The 20,326-nt window shown below is 50.8% G+C and overlaps 1 protein-coding gene across 1 annotated transcript in view; it reads left to right on the top strand.

The window, feature by feature from the left end:
* The window catches only part of SDK1 (sidekick cell adhesion molecule 1), a 653,415-nt gene extending 635,585 nt beyond the window's left edge, over window positions 1–17,830 (top strand). The window contains exons 16-19 of the mRNA XM_029220872.1: window positions 10,775–10,922; window positions 11,855–11,995; window positions 16,466–16,647; window positions 17,742–17,830. Coding sequence (XP_029076705.1) covers window positions 10,775–10,922; window positions 11,855–11,995; window positions 16,466–16,647; window positions 17,742–17,830 — 560 coding nt within the window. The remainder of the gene's footprint in view (window positions 1–10,774; window positions 10,923–11,854; window positions 11,996–16,465; window positions 16,648–17,741) is intronic.
* Window positions 17,831–20,326: the final 2,496 nt, after the last annotated feature.

Below are 20,326 nucleotides of genomic sequence, written 5' to 3'. Positions count from 1 at the left end.
GTTTGTTTGTTTGTTTGTTTTGCGGTACGCGGGCCTCTCACTGTTGTGGCCTCTCCCGTTGCGGAGCACAGGCTCCGGACGCGCAGGCTCAGCGGCCATGGCTCACGGGCCCAGCTGCTCCGCGGCATGTGGGATCTTCCCGGACGGGGGCACGAACCCGTGTCCCCTGCATCGGCAGGCGGACTCCCAACCACTGCGCCACCAGGGAAGCCCCATAACATATATTTTTATAAGTTTTCATCTTGTTTGTAAAGCTTTAAGGTTTAATACGTTTAACTCTTTAATTCATCTGGAATTTAGATGTAAGTAATCTGACATGTGACCTTTTATTTCTTCCAAATGACCCCACTTTTTTCAGCATGACTTATCAAATAATCCATTTATTTATGAAGTGCCTTTCTCGTATATTAAGGGGACCTGTTTATGTCAAAGTCTGTGGAGTTTGTTTGGACCCATTGATTCGTCACCTGATTATCTGTCAGTTCTATAATATTTTGATGGCTTTAGTCCCAAATATGTTTTAATGACTGATAAGACATTCCCCTCATCTTTTCAGAATTTTTGTCAGTTCTTGTCACCTGTTTCGTCTTCCAGAAAAAAATTGGAATTATTTTGTCAAATTTTGAAAATCATCACATTGACTTTTTAATGTTAAACCTATGATAAGTCTTACGAGAACTGACTTCTTGGTGACTCTGTCTTTCCATCCAGAAAAATAATACGCTTCTCCATTTCTTCAGCTATTTTTTTATATTGCTTAGTGAAGTTTGCAGGTTTATACCCATAGGTTCTATACTTTGTTTGTTACAGTTGCCCTAAGATTTTGTCTTATCACTACTGTAAATAGGATTTTCTTTCCATTTCATCTTCTAAAGAGTTATTCATTGTTGAAACATAGGAAAGCTATTGAGGTTTAAGTATCTGTTTATTATTATTATAAATATTTTTCAGTTGATCCTTTTAGTTTTCAAGGTAGACAATCGTATCTTCTCCAAATAGTAAAACGGTTTTGTTTCCTTTTGCTTTTTTTTTTAATAATTTATGTTAATCCTCTTATTTATGTACTTTTTTTTGCTGCGTTGGGTCTTCATTGCTGTGCATGGGCTTTCTCTAGTTGCAGCAAGCGGGGGCTACTTTTCGTTGCAGTGTGAGGGCTTCTCATTGCGGTGGCTTCTTTTGTTGCGGAGCACGGGCTCTAGCCGCGCGGGCTTCAGTACCGGTGGCACGCAGGCTCTGTAGTTGTGGCTCGCGGGTTCTAGAGCGCAGGCTCAGTAGTTGTGGCGCACAGGCTTTGTTGCTTCTCGGCATGTGGGATCTTCCCAGACCAGGGCTCGAACCCGTGTCCCCTACATTGGCAGGCAGATTCTTAACCACTGCCCCACCAGGGAAGCCCTCCTTTTGCTTTTATATCTTACTGGGTCGGTCAGAATAATTTTAAAAAGTAAAGGTGATTGGCATAGTCGTTGTTTATCTGATCTCAATGGGATGTCTACGAGGATTTTACTGTTGTGTATAATGTTGATATTCTTGTTGTTTATTGAGTTTTGACAAATATATGTACAGCACGTAGCTCATACCTTAAACAAGATACAAAACATTTTCAACATTTCAGAAAGTTCCCTGTGTCCCTTTCCAGTCTTCCTCCTTCAAAGGCAAGCACTCTTCCGACTTCCATCTGAACCTCATATAAATGAACACGATACTGATTTGAAACAGCCGTTTCTCATCCTGTAATACGTTCCTCCCATTCCTGGTTCTTAGGGTTTTTAAAATATATGTAGGGATGTTTCTTCTTTCTAAGCAAGTTTGTTTTGTTTTGTTTTGTTTTAATTCCATTTAGCAATACCCTACAATTTATGCAGGAGAATTCACTATATGAATACCCTGTAGGCTCGCAGCTCTGCCGTGAACTCCCAAGGTCCTGCCTCTGGACAGGTTTCCGAGCTGACTCTGAGGGACTTGGTCATCATTATGAGGTTCCCGAGCCTCAGACTTGAAATCAGTGTATTTTTCCTTAACTTGGAAAGAAACACTGTCTTCCATAAGTTAATACCTTTCTTCGTCTTTTCCAAAGGTGTGTGAGAACTGTCAGGTTGGAAGGACGTTTCTACATCCTCTGCACCTTCGCCGCCTCTGACGCGTGGAGAAGTCCACACAGCAGGCAGCGCTGCTGTCAAGAGGCTGCTGGTTCTCCCGGGCGACTTAGCGGCTTCCTTTTGAAACCCCACATCCAGAGTGTTGCTTTGTTCCCTTAGTCAACAGGGAACCCAAAGCTAGACCGAGTGCTTAGCTGAGCTCCCTAAGTCCCCCGGGTGTTAGAACATCTCTCTGGCTTCTTCTGCTTAGTGATTTTGGATTTGTTTATCTTTAATTTTCATTTCATCATCCAGTTTCATGCATATTTCACTTTAGCAGGTCTTTAACAGCAGGAGATCTCTCTTTCTGTCTCTCCACACACACACATACACACTCACGCAGGACGGAATGGTGCCAGACTGAGGGGCGAGCCGCAGAGGGCTGTGCAGCGCCGCCGAGCAGCACGGCATGGCCGCAGAGCCTGGCAGCTTGCCCCGCGGAGCTGGGCCGGCGGTGCTGCGCAGGCAGCTCTCGTCCCAGCGGCAGAGGGCAGGGGCCCAGGGCCCGGCGCGGGAAGGGCCCTTATTCTGAACTGGTGAGTGAATTTCCGGGAAGAGGGGGCCGAGGATGGCCAGGAAGCCGGGCGCGGGAACGGGAAGCGCCCCGCGAGGTCGTGGTCCGGGCGCTTGCTGAGTCTGAGATGGTGTTTGGGGGTTCAGGTAGCGACGGCCCAGGGCAGTTTGTCTTTCCTGGAGCGTGGAACGTTCTGGCGCCGATACCTTTCTCGAGCAGGGCTTCTTGTGTCACCTGCTGGCCCAAGACTGGCTTTTGGAGAAGGTTCTGGGAGGCCCCGACGCCTGCGCCCCCGGGCGTCCTCGGGGAGGTGAGGAGACCCCGTGCGGCTCTGCTGGCTCTCCTGCCGCCTGCCCGCCAGCCCCTCCCCGCAAGCATGGGACACCCTCTCCTGCCTCGCTGTTAGCTGCTCCAGAGCTGACGCTGGGCTTTGCGCGGCTTTGCTTGCCGGAGTGGCAAAGAGACTTTGTTCTTTACGCTTCAAATCGTTTTCATCCGTCTGTGACACACGTCTCACACGGGTACTTGCTAAAAGCCTCGGAGTGTGAGGAAGTGGTTTCGGCCTTCGCTCACTTTTCTGTGGGTTTTTTCACGTTGAACCTCACGTTAAAAGCACTTGCTCCCATTTTAAAATCCATCCAGGAGGACAGCACGCGTTACAGTCATTCCCTGTCGCGTTGCTGTGTCGTAGGCCCAGAGAGGGGCTGAGGAGGGGGGTTGGGGTCCTGTCCCCTTGGCTCCCTGCCCTTGGGCAAGATGAGGAGGTGGGCAGGGCAGCCGAGGGGCCGCACAGCCCCTGCGGGTCCTTGCCTTCCCAAGCCCGTCCCCCAGACGGACGCGGCTTCCCGTGCGGGGACACCCGGTGCAGAGCAGAGTGGCCCCTGCCGCGTGTCTTCCCCGAGGCCGGCTCAGCTGCTTCCACCGGGTCGCCGGCCAGCCGAGGTCGGACCTGTCCCCAGCCCACCGTGTGGGGCTCCCTGCGACCAAGACTTGTCTCCTGCCCCAGGCTGAGTTGCCCTCCGCTTCTGCATTTGTCCAGTGCCCATGTCCAACCTCTCTGGCCAGTGTCTCCTCTGATGCAAACGGCTTCTCCAGTTCAGGGACCACACTCTTCCCAGGACTGTGTCGCCCCATGAACCCACGCCTGGGGCACATTTGGTGTCTTACCAACAGCTCAGGAGGCCCAGTCCCTTAGATGTGAACAGCCGAAGGTCTCAAAGCCTGTTCTTGGCATCGCTCTGGCCATAGTCCTTAGCAGAGAAGTTCATTTAGTTCCTTAAATGCTCAACTCTTTTGTTCTTAACTCTTAAGGCAAAACTTGGTATGTTGTAAATCTAACCCCACAGACTTTTATTGCTCCTCTAAAGACAGATACGGCAGAGAAAGCCTTCCCCAAGTGAAAGATGTGCAACTATTTTAGCCTGTGCTCTTTGGGCTTTTGTCTTAGGCAGAAAGTACCCGTCCACTTCTGCTCTTTCTCCTGGTCCAGTGACGATGTCTGACTAGTCTGAGTCTCTCACCCCATCCATCCTTAGGGGAGTGGCCCGGCCCTCCTGTGACCTCAGACTTATCTCCCATGGTTCCATGAGTAGCTCTGGGTCACAACATCCTTTCAAACTTGTGTTTCAATTCGCTCATTTTAGGTGTGTTTAATGCCTGGACAGAATCGTGGAAGACCTCATGGCCTTCTCTCAAGATTACGGTCTGTTCTAAAAATGTTATTTCTGCCAGCTCAGGCTTGAAATTCTGAAGTGTCACTACAAATTATATTCCTTTCATTCTTTTAATAATTTTTTATCCAGAATCCTGCAGAAGGATCTCATTTAACCTTGCAGAGCTTGCTATTATCTGGGCTTCTCTTTTAACGTCCAGATGAGCTGTGAATAAACCAAGAGAGGCTGCTCCGTAGCCCTGGGTGTGCTTGCCTCTGAGTTTTCCCATCCGCCCGGAGCCGATGAGCGGCTTGGAGTGGGGATCCATTCCACAGCACCCCCCACCCCCCCGAGAGGCCTCACTCTGTGGAGGTTGAGATTATTTGTGTGTCTGGGCTTTGACACTGTGTCTCTGTTGACACGGTGACCATAATCTGAGGGCGCTGTAATATAGACAAGCGAATGTGATTCATCCCGCCAAACTCACGTCAGTAACTCATTCAGCCGAACACTGAAGTATAGGTCAGAGTCTCTGAAAAACTTGAAAATAATTACACAAAGCACTTGAAAAATCATGAGAATGGTTTAGAAAACAGCTGTAATGTTGACCTGTACTTGTTTTGTTTCATGTTTTTCTCCCACTCTTTATTTTCCAAAGAAAATTTTTGTTAATGAACTTCTATTACTTTTTTCGTGAGATACATACATATATATGTGTGTATATGTATAAAAATAAAATTTACCTTTTTGTATCACTCTATGGATGTACAGTTCTACAGGATAGACCCAGGTTTTATAGCTTATGTAATTTTGGAGCTTTGGTTAAGAAAAACCATTCAAAGCTGCAAGTATCCCTGCTGGGACCTTGGGCAGGGCCGGCGCAGATGGGGGCCAAACTCAAGTCTCGCTGGAGGGGGCACAGGGTCCACCGTGAGGGCATTGGGTGACCACTATTTGCAGCGCGTGGAAGGCCCGGCCCCTTGTTTTCACTCCACCCAAAGGCAGCAGGTCCTCAAACACGAGAGGTCCCCGTGAGCCACGTCTGGGACAGCCTGCCCTCCAGAGCTCCGACCCCAGAAGAATCCCAGTGGCTTAAATCCGGGCTTTCCGCACGCAGCTGGTGAGCCCCGTGCCTGCTGGTGTCCTCATACACCAGCCCTGACCTCTCCTCGCGCAGGACACCCGGGTCTCCAGTGCAGGCCCCGCACCTGCCCCTCTCCTCCTGGCCCTGTCGACCCGTTAACTGACTGGCCTCTTCCCCCCTCGGTAAACGTTTTATTTAGAACACTTTTTGGTTTACGGGATAATTGTGGAGATAGAGGGCTCCCTGGACCCCATGCTCAGTTGCCCCTCTTATTAACATCTTGCCTTTGTGGGGGACATTTGTCACAATCAGTGAACTAATATTGGCATACGGTTATTACCTGAAGGCCATGCTTTACTCGGGTTTCCTCAGTGTTTTGCAGATGCCTTTTTCTGTCCCAGGATCCCATCCAGCACCACGTCACATTGAGGGCCCGCGTCTCCTTGGCCTGCTCTTGGCCGGGCAGTTTCTCAGACTTACCTGGGTTTTGATGACGGTGGCAGCTCGAGAAGGCAGGTCAGGCGTCTTGCAGGATGCCACTCCACTGGGGTTTGTCAGAGCATCCTCTCGTGGTTGGACTGGAGTTGGGGCTCTGGGGGAAGAGCCCACGGAGGCAGAGTGCCCTGTCCTCACGTCCCACCCCACCTCGTGGTTAGACTGGAGTTGGGGCTCTGGGGGAGGAGCCCACGGAGGCAAAGCGCCCTGTCGTCACGTCCCCCCCCCTCCAGGCGCCTGTTCTCAGCTGGCTGCTGTTCATGTGGGTCAGGCTTTGGAAACGTCGGGGGCTGTGACGGAGTTTGTCCTACGGTCGCCTTCTCTGTGGCCCCTGTCCTGAGTGTGCACTGTCGGCCTCAGAAGCCCAGAGCACTTGCATTCAGCGTCTACACAGCCAGCCCGGGGCGGGAAAGGAGAGTGTCTCATCAGCGTAACCGTGCTGGACCCTCGAAGGCGACGGTCCGAGAGAATAGCTCCTCTTCTGAATCATCTCTGTGACCGAGCCCTCGGCTTCCTTGCTTCAATGCTAAGCAGCTACAAGAAGTCAAAAGAACAACATCGGGCTTATCCGGGAGTTTCCATGAGGTGGAAAGATCAGGCCATAGTCCGTGCCTCCGTTTCTCGGGTGTGAATGGGGACGCTCGTACCTGCCGCAGGTAACTGTGGAGGTTGGGTGCGCCCCGATGGAGGCATCGCCAGTGCCTGGGGCACAGCAGGTGCTTCCCCAGAACAGGGAGGAATCCAGTTCCTACGGTGGGTCACGCACTCTTCTAGGTGCTGAGGATCCAACAGTGAATTAAATGCATTCGAATGGAGTTTATCTCGTGGGTAGCCATTATTACTATAATACTTACGGTATTCATATTTCAGGAGACACAGTATGCAGACAGTTGTAGCCAAATCAGCAGTGGAATTACAATTAGAAAAATTAATTTGCATCTTAATTTTCCACTTAACTCACGCTGTAACCTGGGGGAAGTTATTTGAATGAAAGAATGTTCATTCTCATCCACGTAAAACAATACAAGGTACAGCGTCAGTGAAATCATATCTTTTCAGCCATCAAGTGTACGATTTAAGACAGTTACAGCACTCACTGCTGGCAATGTAGTGACAAGAGTCACTTTCTAAAAACTTTTTGTTAGGAGAAGTACTAAATACGCACAAAGGTACAGAGCATTCTTGTATTTGGTTTCAAAAACCATTAATATTTTACCACAGTTGTTTCTTCAGTTCCCTACCTTTTTGGCTAAAGTATTTTAAAAGAAATCCCAGAGATTTTGTCATTTCATCCTTAAGTGATTCAGTAAATAGCTCAAAAGAGGACATTGTATACCTATGAGAAAATTAATGGAGCCTTTAATACCATCTTATACTCAGTCCACATTTAAGTGTCCCTCATCGTTTTTTTAAAAACGTCTTTTCACAGTTGATTTGCTTGAATCAGGATCCAGACAAGGTCCATCTGTTGTGTTGGTGGCTTTGTCTCTTTCGTCTCTTAACCGACTTTCCCTGCTTTTAGCCCCCGCCTGCCTTCCTACCTGCTCTCGCCTGGGGTACAGCCCGGGGCACTTGCTTGTTGAACGTCCCAAGTCCGGGATTTGGCTCTCCGCTTCCTCCTGGTGTCACTTAACTAGTTCCTGCATCTTCTTCATTGCCCAGACACATTCAGCTTTTGGTTTTCTGTGCTTCCTTGGGGTGTGTGTGAGTGTCAGCACTTCCCGGGTGCTTCTGGGTACCCCGTACCTCGCCTCGCAGGGCAACGCTGGAGGCCCGGCTGCTCTGTTCTCAGTGATGTTGGACCATCCAGGGGCCTAGGCGGTGACAGCCCGTAAGGCTTGGGAGGAGTTATTTAAACTTCCTGAGTCTTGATTTCTCCATCTGTTAAGAGGAGAGATAATACCTCCTTCCCGAGGACTCATGTGGTTACAGATGTGAAAGCACGTCCAGACTTCAAACAGCTGCACAAATGTTAGGTATTAATAATAATAATGGTTCTTTTGGCAATTAAGAAAATTTTCTTTGAAAAGTATTCTCCTTCCTCAAGTACCTTTAATTGAGGAAATGGTGATGCTCTTTTTTTTTTTTTTTAAATCGAAAAAAGCTTCCAGTACATTTGGGAAGATGGAAAGCCACCAGCTTTTTAACCAACAGACAGAGTGGAGGAGTGATTAATGCCTCGTGGTTTCTGGGCGCCTGAAGCCAAGAGAAAGATTAGTGATGCCCGTCTGTGGAGCAGAGGTTTGTTTAATAGCCTGGCCGGGGAAGACTAAAATCCTTTAGTCTTCTAGATTAGAGGAGCAAGGGGCATCCCCGAAGGGGTGCAAAAAAGCTATTGAAACTTTTATCGGTTGGGTTCCTTTATCAAAAGATTCTTCTACATTCCAGCCCTGAGACAAGCATCTTGTACTACTCTTTTGTGAGGACTGGAAGAAGAATCTCTTAAAGGGATTTTGCCTGTTGACTGTCAGGAACAGACTCGCTATTTAAATTTTAACACTTCTCAGCAAGTCTGCAATTCCAAAGTCTGTTAGTGAGCAAATCCTTCCTAGACCACTTTTTTTTTTTTTAATTTGGTACAAATCAGAGTGCCCATGACATGGATTGGGTTCATTTATTTTAGTTTTCAGTTTAATCTCTCTTCCTGCCAGATCTTTTATCTTCTAGTAGGAGAAGAAAAAGAATAAGTAAAAATTCCTATCGATACAACCAGAGAACTGAGCAGAGCCCCAGGGTCTAGGGCAGATTAATAGGCCCCGTTGTCGAATCGAACTGGGCAGCAGCTCCTACCACTCAGGCTACACTTTCAGGAGCTGTTTACACTCTGCGTGAACAAATGGCTGAGAGTCAGGGAATCGCGTGGGGCTGAGTTTGGGTGGGAGGGAGGGAGGGCGCTTGGGGCGGGAAGGAGGCGTCCGGGGCGCTTCTCTGCCCCTTCCCTGTGCGATTAATCGTTTCAGTCCACGGGCTCGACCACTGTCCTCCTGACTTTGCGTCTTTCTGAAATTGCCACGGTTCACTGTGTCCCGGACTGAGCAGGCGAGCAGTGTACGCTTACAGACGCTGCAGTCTGCAGGAAGAGAGGGGCGGAAGACGTGTTTCCTTCAGCGCGCGCGGCGGGGCCCCCGCAGGAGCAGGCAGCCCTCGTGACTCAGAATAATCGAGGGGGGAGTTTATGAGGGGAAGTGGCAGAGCCGGGATCACCCGTGGTCACAGGGGCGAGGGGAGCCGCAGAACCGGGGAGAGGGATTGTGCAGGGCTGCACCGTGAGAAGAGCAGGGACCTTTGGGTGAAGCATGCAGACAGTCTGGGGCAACCTCCAGTGAGTAGGGAAGAGCCCTCCCTGCCGGGCAGGCCGTCCAGGGCACAGGCAGGGTGGGCAGGGTGGAGAGGGGGCCTGCGGTGAAAACAGGAGCGCCCGGCAGAGTCTCTGCCGGAGCCGGGCCCACGCCAGACGCATCGGCGCCCTTCCCTTGCTTCATACTCATCGGTCTCAGGAGTCGTGTGTTACCCCCTTGTGTTATGTGCAACTCCCACCAGTTAAACTCTTTAATTGTGGTAGAAATACACATAGCGTGAGATTTTCCATCCCAGCCACTTCGGCGTGTACAGTTCGGTAGTGTTAAGTACAGTCACCCCGCTGTGCAGCCATCGCCACCATCATTTCCAGAAATCTTTTCATCTCGCAAAACTGAAACACTAACTCCCGTCCCCCCCTCCCCCAGCCCCCGGTGTACTCCAGGTGTCTCATTTAAGTGGAGTTATACTACATTATCTGTCCTTCGAGGACTGGCTTATTTCACTCAGCGTCATGTCCTCAAGGTTCATCCGTGTTGGAGCGTGTGTCAGAATTTCTGTTCTTTTCAAGGCTGAATAATATGTCGTTGTGTGGATGGACCATATTCTGGTTGTCCATTCACCTGTCGATGGACACTTGGGTTGCATCACCTTTTGGCTGTTTTGAATAATGCTGTTATGTTCATAATGCTTAGCACCGCTTCCAAGAAATAAGAAAGACAGCTTGATTTCCTACGGGTCAGTCCCCAGCACCCACATTTCACTTCACTGATAACTTGAGAATGTAGTTCAGGGTCATAGCAATTCTGAGCGGAACTGACACAGGGCACTTGTTCATCCCAGGGCATCACTGCACGAAACGATTGGGCCAAAAAGCCTGTTTAAACTCTATAGAGAAAGTCCCACTGAAGTGTAGGAGCCGACAGAACCTTCTGAAGCCTTGCAGGCAAGAGCCCACTTGGCTGACAGAGTCACTCTTCCACGCCTGCCGGAAAGCTGGGAGCAAAGATATTCTAAACTCGCTGTGAATTTCATTCCATGTCTCTCCAGCCAGAGCCGCTCAGGGGTGTGGCAGTATAATGAGTTGCCACGCAGATGGGTTGCAGAATGCACAGCCCATCTGTCTTTATCATGCTCATTTCCTCTTTTATTAAAATGTTAATGACTATAGGTTTTATTTATCATTTGGTGACATGTGCAGCATCCTTTTCTGGGAGACAAATCTGCAATCTGCCATGTGAGCTGACAGAGGACTTCTTCCCGTTACATATTGAACACAGGAATGAGGAATATTGGGTTCCATTTAAACTGCCGTATGCAGGTTGAACCAAAAAATCCCTTTACTTGTTGACAACAGCATGGGGTTAACAGGAGGCACACTGGACTCGGCGTGGGAAACCCGAGTTCAAAGCCGGGCTCGCTGGTTACTCACCACGGGACCATGAGCCTCGGTTTGCCCGTCTGTTCAGTGGAGCCAACCACTCCACCTGCCTTGGTAAGCAAATGAGCTAATCTGTGGGAACGCACTTTGCATTCACTTATTATCATTCAGGCATGTGCTTGTAGAGGCTTGACCTTGTTTTGCTCGTTCTTTCAGACTCTCCGTGGAAAGTGCATCTGTCACACGTTGGCCCCGAGATGACAGGCGTCACCGTGCGTGGCCTGACCCCAGCTCGTACCTATCAATTCAGGGTGTGCGCCGTGAACCAAGTGGGCAAGGGCCAGTACAGCACAGAGACGAGCAGGTGTGTGACACGCACCCCTTGGAGAGGCACAGGGAGCCTAGGAAGCATCGAGTTAGGCCATCAGCCACCACCCCTTAGTCATATTGGGGGAAGCAGAGAGGAAGCACAGTGGCTCGCCGGGCTAGCCAGGGGGTCCTTAACTGCCGAGGGGAGTTTCTTAGGCTTCCGCGGTGCTCTGGCTGTGCCAACATAAATCATTCCCAACCGCACAGCCCTCGGTTTACGTGAGATTAAGAGCTTGCGGTGTTTCCATGCCCTTTGTGTACCTGACTGCCAGCAAGGTGGGAGCTGGTGCCACCGTCTTGACAGGTAAACACTGAGCAGGTGTCGGCAGGAAGCCAAGTGAGCTCTGGCGTTTCCCTGGTGGTCCTGATGCTGTCCCCCGCATCAGGAGGAGCCGCACCTCCCCAGGCCGGGCGGCTGCTTTCAAGCCTGTTCAGATGTGACGTGGGGAAAGGGCTTCATCCTGTTTCAGTGTGCCCTCCCCAGCGCACCTGAGCTCTCAGTGGGCTTGTGCTATAGAAGAGTTGAGAGATCTAAATGACTTCTTCCAAAATGTGGGAGTTTGATATGAGAAACATCGAAAGAGCCGAAGGAAACAATCGGGAAGGAGCCTCGGACTACGGCCCGTGAGCTGCCTCACTCACACCCGTGATCCTTTGAGGAGCGGAGGTACCACGGGCCGTTCAAACAGCATAAGGTCACCTCCCACGCCTTTCTCGTTGCTTGCTGAACTGATTTTCTATTACGTTGATTTTTTGTAACTATTTCATGCACGTCCTTTCAGTTTGATCAGCTGTGCGTTTTGCTGTATTCATTGCTCGACTTGAGTAAATAGTTAGGCTCAAGGTTCAGCAAGGTAGAGAATGCGAGCGAGGACCCTTCGCTTCCGGGGCTGACCTCTCTTCCCCTCCCGGACTTCTTTTTCTTAGGTTGATGCTCCCTGAAGAGCCACCCAGCGCTCCCCCGAAGAATATAGTGGCCAGTGGGCGCACCAATCAGTCCATCATGGTCCAGTGGCAGCCGCCCCCGGAAACAGAGCACAATGGGGTGCTGCGTGGGTACATCCTCAGGCAAGTAGCCGGTGGTCGGCCATTTTTAGACTGTCCTTATAGAGAGTCAAGTGTCTGTTTTGCTCAGGTCGCAAACTCAAATGTCTGTAGGAGCCCAACAGTAACCGAGAGACTCAGGCCAGCAGCGAGACTCTAGGGACTGGTGGAGACGGCGGCAGACCAATGAGAACAGGCGCCTGTGGGCAGCCTCACCGGACAGTCTCTGCAGTCAGCCGTGATGCGCACATGCAAGAAACCGCTATCAGGCAGGGGTCGCATTTTGGCAGAAGAATGGAGGGGAAATATTACGGGTTGGGAGCAAGGTGTGCTTATTCATTGTAAATCCTTTCACTCTTAAGTTTTTACCAGGGGCGTGCATTATTAAGTATAATAATTTTTAATTAGGAATAATGCGGTTGGTTTAATTATAAGCCCGTTTTTGCCATGCTAGTGCGTTGTTCAGAATTGCCAGGTTTTCCACTGTTACAAAGAAATTTTTAAATCCAGCTTTTTACACGCACTCTCACCGTTTTTGAAAATTGGGAATGAAATCAATGTATTTTGAAACACAGGGCAGGCCAGACCCTCACAGCTATGGAACAGATGTGGCCCGAGAGTGGCCGGTTTGCTGTCTCTGCCCCCGTGGGGAGGGGCGCTAGGCTTCTGAGCACGTTGAGTGAGCTGTACCGGCACCGACTGGGTTGACAGAAGGAACCTGCTTTGCCAAAACCGCTGCTAATTTTAAGATTGCAGCAATAGTGATCATTTGAGTGGTTTGTTGACACAAGTAAAAAGAAAACAGTAAAGCAGTATTAAAAGGGTAACTATTAAACCTCTTCTAATGGACCGTGCAGCTGTGGCCGTATCTGTTACCAGCCTTATGGGGCAGGGACCATGGGTGTCCGTCATTACCGTCCTCCAGATGCCCAGCCCGTGCCCTTTCTAAAAGTGTGATCAGAAAATACCAGGTTAACAAAGGTCTTAAGTGGAGAAATATAGTCTCTTAGATCAATGTAAGAAATCATGAAAGAGTTGCTTCTTTAACTCCGTATCTTTGCATTTGGGAGATAGCTCATTCCCTATGTATTTACATAATCACCCACTCATGGTTTCATACGTGTTTATCTTTATGCCTGTAATATTTACCTGTCACAACCATTTCACCGCTATTTTGGAGTTTTTCCTCGAGCGTATGAAGTATCCTCTGAACACAAGCCAGATCATTATCTCCCTGAAGAGGTTCGAGTGCGGCCCTCCCCAGGGGTGCACGAGGGCTGGAGGACTGACAGCACTCAGGGCCCCCTCGGTCTCCGCGCCCCTGGCCGTCCTTCCCCGTTTCAAAGGGGACACCGCGGATCTGTCCCCTGCGGGCAGGGGGCGCCTGTGGACTCTGGTCCTGTGGATGCTTCCAGACAATCCCGTTTCCCTGGGAAAAGCAGCCTGGTGCTTCCCCCTGCTTGAGGCTGGGGTTTTCTGTCACGTTCCTGCCCCTCACTGCTCACCCCAGCTGTCGCCCTTGTTCCGTGCTTATCAACTAATGAAAATAATTGGCCTCCCCTCCCAGACCAGCCCTTCCTTCCCGTGCTTGTCATCCGTGCCGCCTCTGTCTTTTTTTGAGCACATGGAGGGAAAAGTTTCCTTGCGCTCCGGCTGCCAAGTAAGGACTTTAAAAGTAGCCCACAGAACCAGAACCCGGGGCATGGAGTTTAATAACGAAATCTCTCTGATGTTACGAGGCCCCATCAGGGACTGCACATTTTTCTATTTTGCGGGATTACGACTGTTAAAAGGATTTTCTGTGATGGTATCAGTCAAGTCGAGCACTGGAAAAGAGGGCATCTGTGTTTGCAGGGGCTTGAATCAAGAAAGCCCTAAGATGAGGGTACACTACCCAAGGCCTGTGAATATCCAAGTTTTCAGAAATCGAAGACCCGTGCCAAAATGAATTTGCTTGGAAACATTTCCGAATAATCCTCCCATCTGCAGATCAGCTCTGTTTGCAAGTGTGTACCCTCTGGGGCACAAGTCTCCGTGTCAGATAAACAGCACAACCCACGGAAGAACAAAATGGAAACAAATAACTGTTGTCGCTCTGGCCATAAGAATTAGTTAGAGTGTGTTCACAGTAATAAAATATTGATAATAATGGGCAGGGTGTTGCTTTGAGAGGAGCATAGGGGTTACGTCCTTTAAAAACATCCTCCTGTTTATTTCTGTGTGAAAAATCATCTCGTTCTCTCTGAGACGGTCTCCTGGGCAACGTATCCGGCCAGTCAGAGGACGATGGCCTGCACTTCTGTTATTAATTATGACCTTCCCAGACATCCCATGAATGTCACAAAAGCACCCTGAGCCGCTGGTCAGAGTGGACCAAGCTGCCTGCCTCGAAGGGAGAGCTGCCGTCTCCAAGACGTGGATTCTGCAGCACGTCACACACAACCTCACACAGAGGGGCCTGGGAGCAGGTGTGCAGCGCGCTTGGTTTCTCATAGCTCAGTGTCCTCTCTTAGGGTGCTTCCTACAAGAGCAGTGTTTCCAAAGGAGAGATGTGTAGGGGGTGCTTTACACTGTCACACCTCCTGTGCACCCACTCTTTCATTTTATTCTTACAACAAGCCTGTGAGATGCCATCATTATTATGTCCGTTTAGGGAGGAGGGAAGCAAGGCTCAGGGACGTTAAGAATTTGCTTGAGGCCACCCAGCTCCTAAGCCTTCTTCCCAGCCTACGTCTTCTGAGCTGATTGCTTTGCTTTTCCCTGGGATGTGTATCAGATAGCGGAGTGAGCTCTTCAGTAGCCGTGCCCGGCTTGTGCCACGTTGGTTACCCATGATCCTGGACACCAGTCACGTGCCACGTTACTCTGGGGTCTGGTGTGGGTGTGAAGCCAATATTTACCTGTTTCAAAATGGCTGTCTAATTGTCTCAGTGCCATTTATCTTAAAAGTTTACGTTTCGTAGATGGGAAGTATCTGGAACGCGGGTTATTCCACACCAAGCCTTCCTCCTGTTGTCCCCTGCCTGGAAGACGGACCGTCCCGTTATACTTCACGTGCTGTGAATGGCACCTCCACTTGGGGCAGGTAGTTCAGAAAAGGAGTGTCAGCTGAGTAGGATCGGAAGTTGATGGGCTACGAAGCACAAATGGGGTTTGATCCCCTAACTTCCGTCTTGGCCCGTCGCATAGCGCCGCTGACCGTCACCAGGGCCCTGCAGGGCCCGCATCCTGCTGCTCCTTTCAGGCGGGAGTCGGGGAGGCCTTGGGCCTTTGTGCTTTTCACAGCTGGCCTGCTCTCCAGCATTTCTGCCTCCTCTCCACAGTCCTCACCGCGTACAAGTGGCCTGTAGCAGGAAGGGACAAAAGACTAGTCTCAGAAAATCCTGATTTTCATGGACTGCCTTTTCAGCCATTGTTCCCTTTGGAGGGCCGTTTTCCATTCCAGGCCTGAACTCCGGGGCTCCTTCTGCCGGTCCGCCTGCGTCCAGACGCTCCGCCCCTGGGGACAGCGCAGATGACTGAGCGGGACTCCGCAGGCTTGCTCAGTGTCCGGGAGGGGCCTGGAGACCCCGGCCCGCTGAGGAGAGTGGACGGTCTCCTGCTGCCACTCTGGGCTCGTGCTCTCTTCCCTCCCCCACCGAGCATCAGAGCCACGTCTTCCTGAGGCAAGAACCAGCTCTTGGATAGAAATTCGTGCTTTTGGAAGCTGCCCGATGACTGAGGAAGTTACGCCCACTGCACACGCCCCTCGGTTTACCCAGGGCAACTGATTCACCTCTACACATGCAGTCGTGGAAAACGCTCGCTACTCAAAACAACGCTACAGCAGCCCTTTCATTGTACAAATAGCAATGTCCTAGCTAATACGTTTTCTGTGTCCAGAGCCGTGTATATGTCGCTGTTTTAAATAAATACAACTTTAAATCTCTGCCATTAGTCCACTAAAGAGCATACACGCCACTCCTTACAGGTCCCCTAAGAAGCCACTTGTCGTACTTAGCGCCAGCCTAGTATTTTAGGAGGGTGAATGCCTTTGGAAAGCACTCATTCTGACTCCGGGACTTGGTGAGCAAACCCAGCGGGGAGCTCAGCCCAGGGACACCGAGAGACCGCGCACTGCTCGTTTCCTTCCCTCCCTCATCGCAGTCGCAGGAGGAAGGGCTCGCTCAGACGGATTTACAGCCACACCCGCTAGAAATCACGTCTGGGATTTTGGGCCCTAAGTCGCTGTACTCCCTGGACAAGTGGCACTTAAAAAGCGACCATCTTCCCTGAACCCTGACATAGTTGGAATGTCAGTTCCGTTGGCCCAGAGCTTATAATCACTGTGAGATTAGGTTATACCTTTGTTAGCGGTTGAAGTAGAAGCAGTGTCGCCTGACGCTGACCTCTGGCTTTACTCTTGTTTTTACTTCCGCTTTCCTCTGACCGTGTGGAGTGACTTCAGGTAAAGCCAGTTCCTTGCTCAAGTCATCTCCCCTGGGTCCGCCGCAGGTACCGCCTGGCTGGCCTGCCCGGAGAGTACCAGCAGAGGAACATCACCAGCCCCGAGGTCAGCTACTGCCTGGTGACGGAGCTCATCATCTGGACGCAGTATGAGATACAGGTGGCCGCCTACAATGGGGCTGGCCTGGGCGTCTTCAGCAGGGCGGTGACCGAGTACACCTTACAAGGAGGTAAGCTTGCTTTCCCCCGAGGCTGCAGAATCGTCGCTGGGGAGCAGGATTTGCAAAGTTCAACTGGAGCATGCTCGCAATAAAGATAGCGTCCAGTCCTCCAGGGAGTGGTTAGAAGGAGAGTGATCACGTATTTAACTTCATCTCTCTGTCTGTTCCAAAACTATAGCAAAACCACAGAAGGGAAACAGATACGATTCTAACTGCTTTTTTCTGGTTACTAAGGACAGGATGTATCTAAGGACACGTCCTTTAACTAGTCCACTTATTCTGTAGAAGGTCTGTGGAATTGGCTTTTCCTAAATGGAGTAACAGTATATTTTGCAGTGAAGCTGGCCGTGGAGTCCTGTGTGAAACTGTGAATGTTTTTCAAAGAGGATGAGTATTTAATATTTTGCTTTTAATGGTGTAATACAATTATTAGTAATGGAGTTTGCAACTTGGCGCGCTCCACCCCCCCCCACCCCCGCTTTGGTTTACTTTTCCAGTTATACAAGCAAACAATTTACTAAATCAATAAAAACTCTTCCCCACACCCACCCCCCAAAAATGACCAGGCAGAATGTCATAAAGCCAGTGGGTCTTACATTTATGTGCTAAGACCCAACCCCATTATTTTCAGTTATTTCCACTGGTTTTCTGGAGGGTCCGGGTCTTAGCGCCAGGAAGGGCTGGGCACTCAGAAACCTCCTGCATGTCTGCATTTCACTTTCAAAGCTCTTAGCGGTAATAAATAGACCCTCTCTCAACACAACCAGGTGCGCCCCAGAGCAGCCCAGAGCCTTGCCCAGGGAAGCAGTTTTCCCACAAAATCTGAAACCCTTTTTCGTTCAGCAATTTTACCCTCTCCTGACTCACAGGTGTGATTTTATTTGCTTAGGCGTTTTTATTGCTACCAGGCCTTGACCTTTTTCAAACGGTAAGGTTTCTAACTGCCCACTTCTCTCCCCAAATCATGCCTGGGACCTCATGTTCCTTGATATTACATGCTGTCGTTACCGTCCCCTATTGATCGGCTGTCTGTTGTCATCCGTAAGTCCATAAATCCCCCTTTATGAGTTAAGCGCCGTCACCTCTGCGTTCACGGTGAATAGGAGAAATGTTTAACATGCAGGACGACCGGGAAGGGGCTGTTTATCTGCTGGTGATTCTTGCTCACTCACTGAAAAATGAAAGTAGCTGAAACCCTGCACAGTCCATGCTTGCTTTAATTAGTCTGTTTCATAAAATAACAATAAATTTGGAAACGCTTAAAATGACGATATCGCTGTTAGTAGTCCCCGTGGCTGTTCACTGCGACTCTGCTTCCTCGGGTTACCGGTGCGTTTGCATTCTGTGCTGCCGCAGGCCCCGCTGGATGGACAAGGGCTGCGAGGCTGTAGGGTCTGCCCGGGGGACCCGTGGAAGGTTGAGGGCAGTGAGTGGCGTGGTCAAAGCGCCGTATTAGAAGAGGGGCCAGTCGGCGGGCGCGGGCGAGGCGGAGGGGAGCCGCGGATGCGGCGGCGGCTCGAGACAAAAGAGCGATCGCGTGGCCTCTGGCGCTGGCCGTGAGGGGGGCGAGGGGCGTGTTGGCGTGCTGCTTCATGGTTTTCAGGGCAGCTCCACACGCCTTCCCTCTGCAGTGCCCCCGGAACCCCACCCAGACTGCAGGGGGCCCCGCGAGCCCTCCGCCAAGCGACCTGTCCGGTAGGACCGGGGCCGGCCCCTCCCTCAGCTTGCTTGCAGTTTATGGCATAGGACAGGACACGTTCTGCTCGAATTGAGCTGGTCTGAGGTCGCTCGGCTAACACACGGCGGAGCAGCGCTAACGCTGGGTCTTCTGAGTCGAGAGCTCTGTTTTCTGGGCGCCGTCAACAGCCTCTGCTGTCAGTGGGACCCACGCTCGCGCGGGGCTCACGCGGGACACGGGCGCGATCGCACGGGGCTCATTGTCCATGCTCCTTGTGAGCCTTCCAGGCGCCCACAGCTCAACAAGAGGGAGCAAAGCACGTTAACTCTGTCCTTGAATCCGTGCTGCCGCCCAGGACAGGACAGTCACAGGAGAGCTTTAGACACAAGGTCGGGAAGAATGGGGGCGAGTGCGGGGGGACGTGCGGCTGGCCTGGCTCTGGAGCAAATGACTTGGTAAGCCGGGTGAGGAGCCCTCTGACTAGAAGGTGGTACGTTGGGAAGAAAACGGCACCATCGAGGGGCGTTGAGTAACTTAGGGAGATGGAGATGAGGCTGGGGCGCTTGTGAGATGTCTGCACACGCACAGGCACGCACACACAGGCACGCATGCACAGGCACACGCACTGCACACGTGCGCGCACAACGCACACACATGCATACACACGCACGCAAGCTCGCGCACACACGTGCATACACACGCACGCAAGCTCGCGCACACACCCCTTTCTGTACACGTGGCCCCAGAAACGGCCCTTTCCTGGAGTCTGTAAGGCCTGATTCTTACTATTTACTCCTTATCTGCCTTCAAGAAACACAATAACTTTTTTGAGCCTCTGCTGTTTTCATTTGTAAAGTTGTGACGTGTCTACCTGCCCTGACTGCTTTAAGGGCAATTGTGAAGCGAAAACAAGGCAATGCACGTGAAAAGCCTTTGAAAACGCTGAGCTATGATACAAACACCCGTGTTGTTGTCTGTATTCCTCCTTCCACCGTGACAATGACCAGTATGTACTGCGGTATTTGAATGTTTCTGTACTGGTAGTTGTACAGAAAGAAATTTGGGGTTATTCTCTCTGCTAATAGTAAAATCGAGAACACACATTCAGGGATTGATGTGAGCACCTACTGTGTGCTCAAGGTTGGGCGATGGGCCAGGGCAACGAGAGTGGAGGGGATACCTGTCTCGTTGTCAAACCTGCGGGCTTGCAGCCTCGCCCGGGAGCAAAGACTGACATTTGTGAGACAAGATCAAGAACTAGAACAGAATCCGGCCTCATTCACAGGCAGTGACTCCCCATTTGCCCACAAGATAGGCATTACTAACGTGCCGTAAAGGCTTTCCCGCCGAGATGCCCCGAGGAATATGCCATTGGTGGGAAGGCATCCCTGAGAAGGGGCTTTACTGGGACTGCACCAGGGAAGTAAGTGTAGCCGTCTGATTTGGTTAGGAATGGAGTCCCGCCGCTAGACTCAGACCCAAGAGGACAGTAGCTTAACTGAGGTGGAGGTGTGTTTTTATCTCTCTCATACCAAAAGAGTGGGCAGTGCGCGCTACAGGGTCACAGTGGCACCTTTATGGTCAGCAGAGAGTCAGGCTCCTTCCTTTTGCTTTGCCATCATTAGCATCTGCCTCATGGTGACAAGCTGACTGCTGCGGTGCCAGCCGTCACGTCCACACCCTAGTAGGCGGAAGGCGTGGGGTGCGCCTCGTGGCCTAGTAATCAAGTGTGCCCACCTCTGAAGAGCGTTCTTAGAAGTCCCATCTGCCGCAGACGTATGCTTACAATTCATGTGCCCGAGAGCCTGGAAGGGGTCTTTCAGCTGGGTACATTTCTGTCCATTATGAAGGAAGGAAGGGGGCGGGGAAAGTGGAGGGCAGCTAGCAGTTTCTGCCCCACTTTGTATGGTGGCTCCTGCTGGGGAGTCAAACCCAGAGGATGTAGTTACACTTTCTAGATATAAAGTTGTGGGACAACCTGTCTCACGGCTGCTGCGTGAACAGCGTCTC

This window comes from Monodon monoceros, unplaced genomic scaffold (genome assembly GCF_005190385.1).
Source record: "Monodon monoceros isolate NGI ecotype Baffin Bay Population unplaced genomic scaffold, NGI_Narwhal_1 Super_Scaffold_13, whole genome shotgun sequence".
Lineage (NCBI taxonomy): Eukaryota > Metazoa > Chordata > Mammalia > Artiodactyla > Monodontidae > Monodon > Monodon monoceros.
The sequence above is the reverse complement of the archived record's forward strand: the minus strand, read 5'-3'. Positions and strand labels throughout refer to the sequence as shown.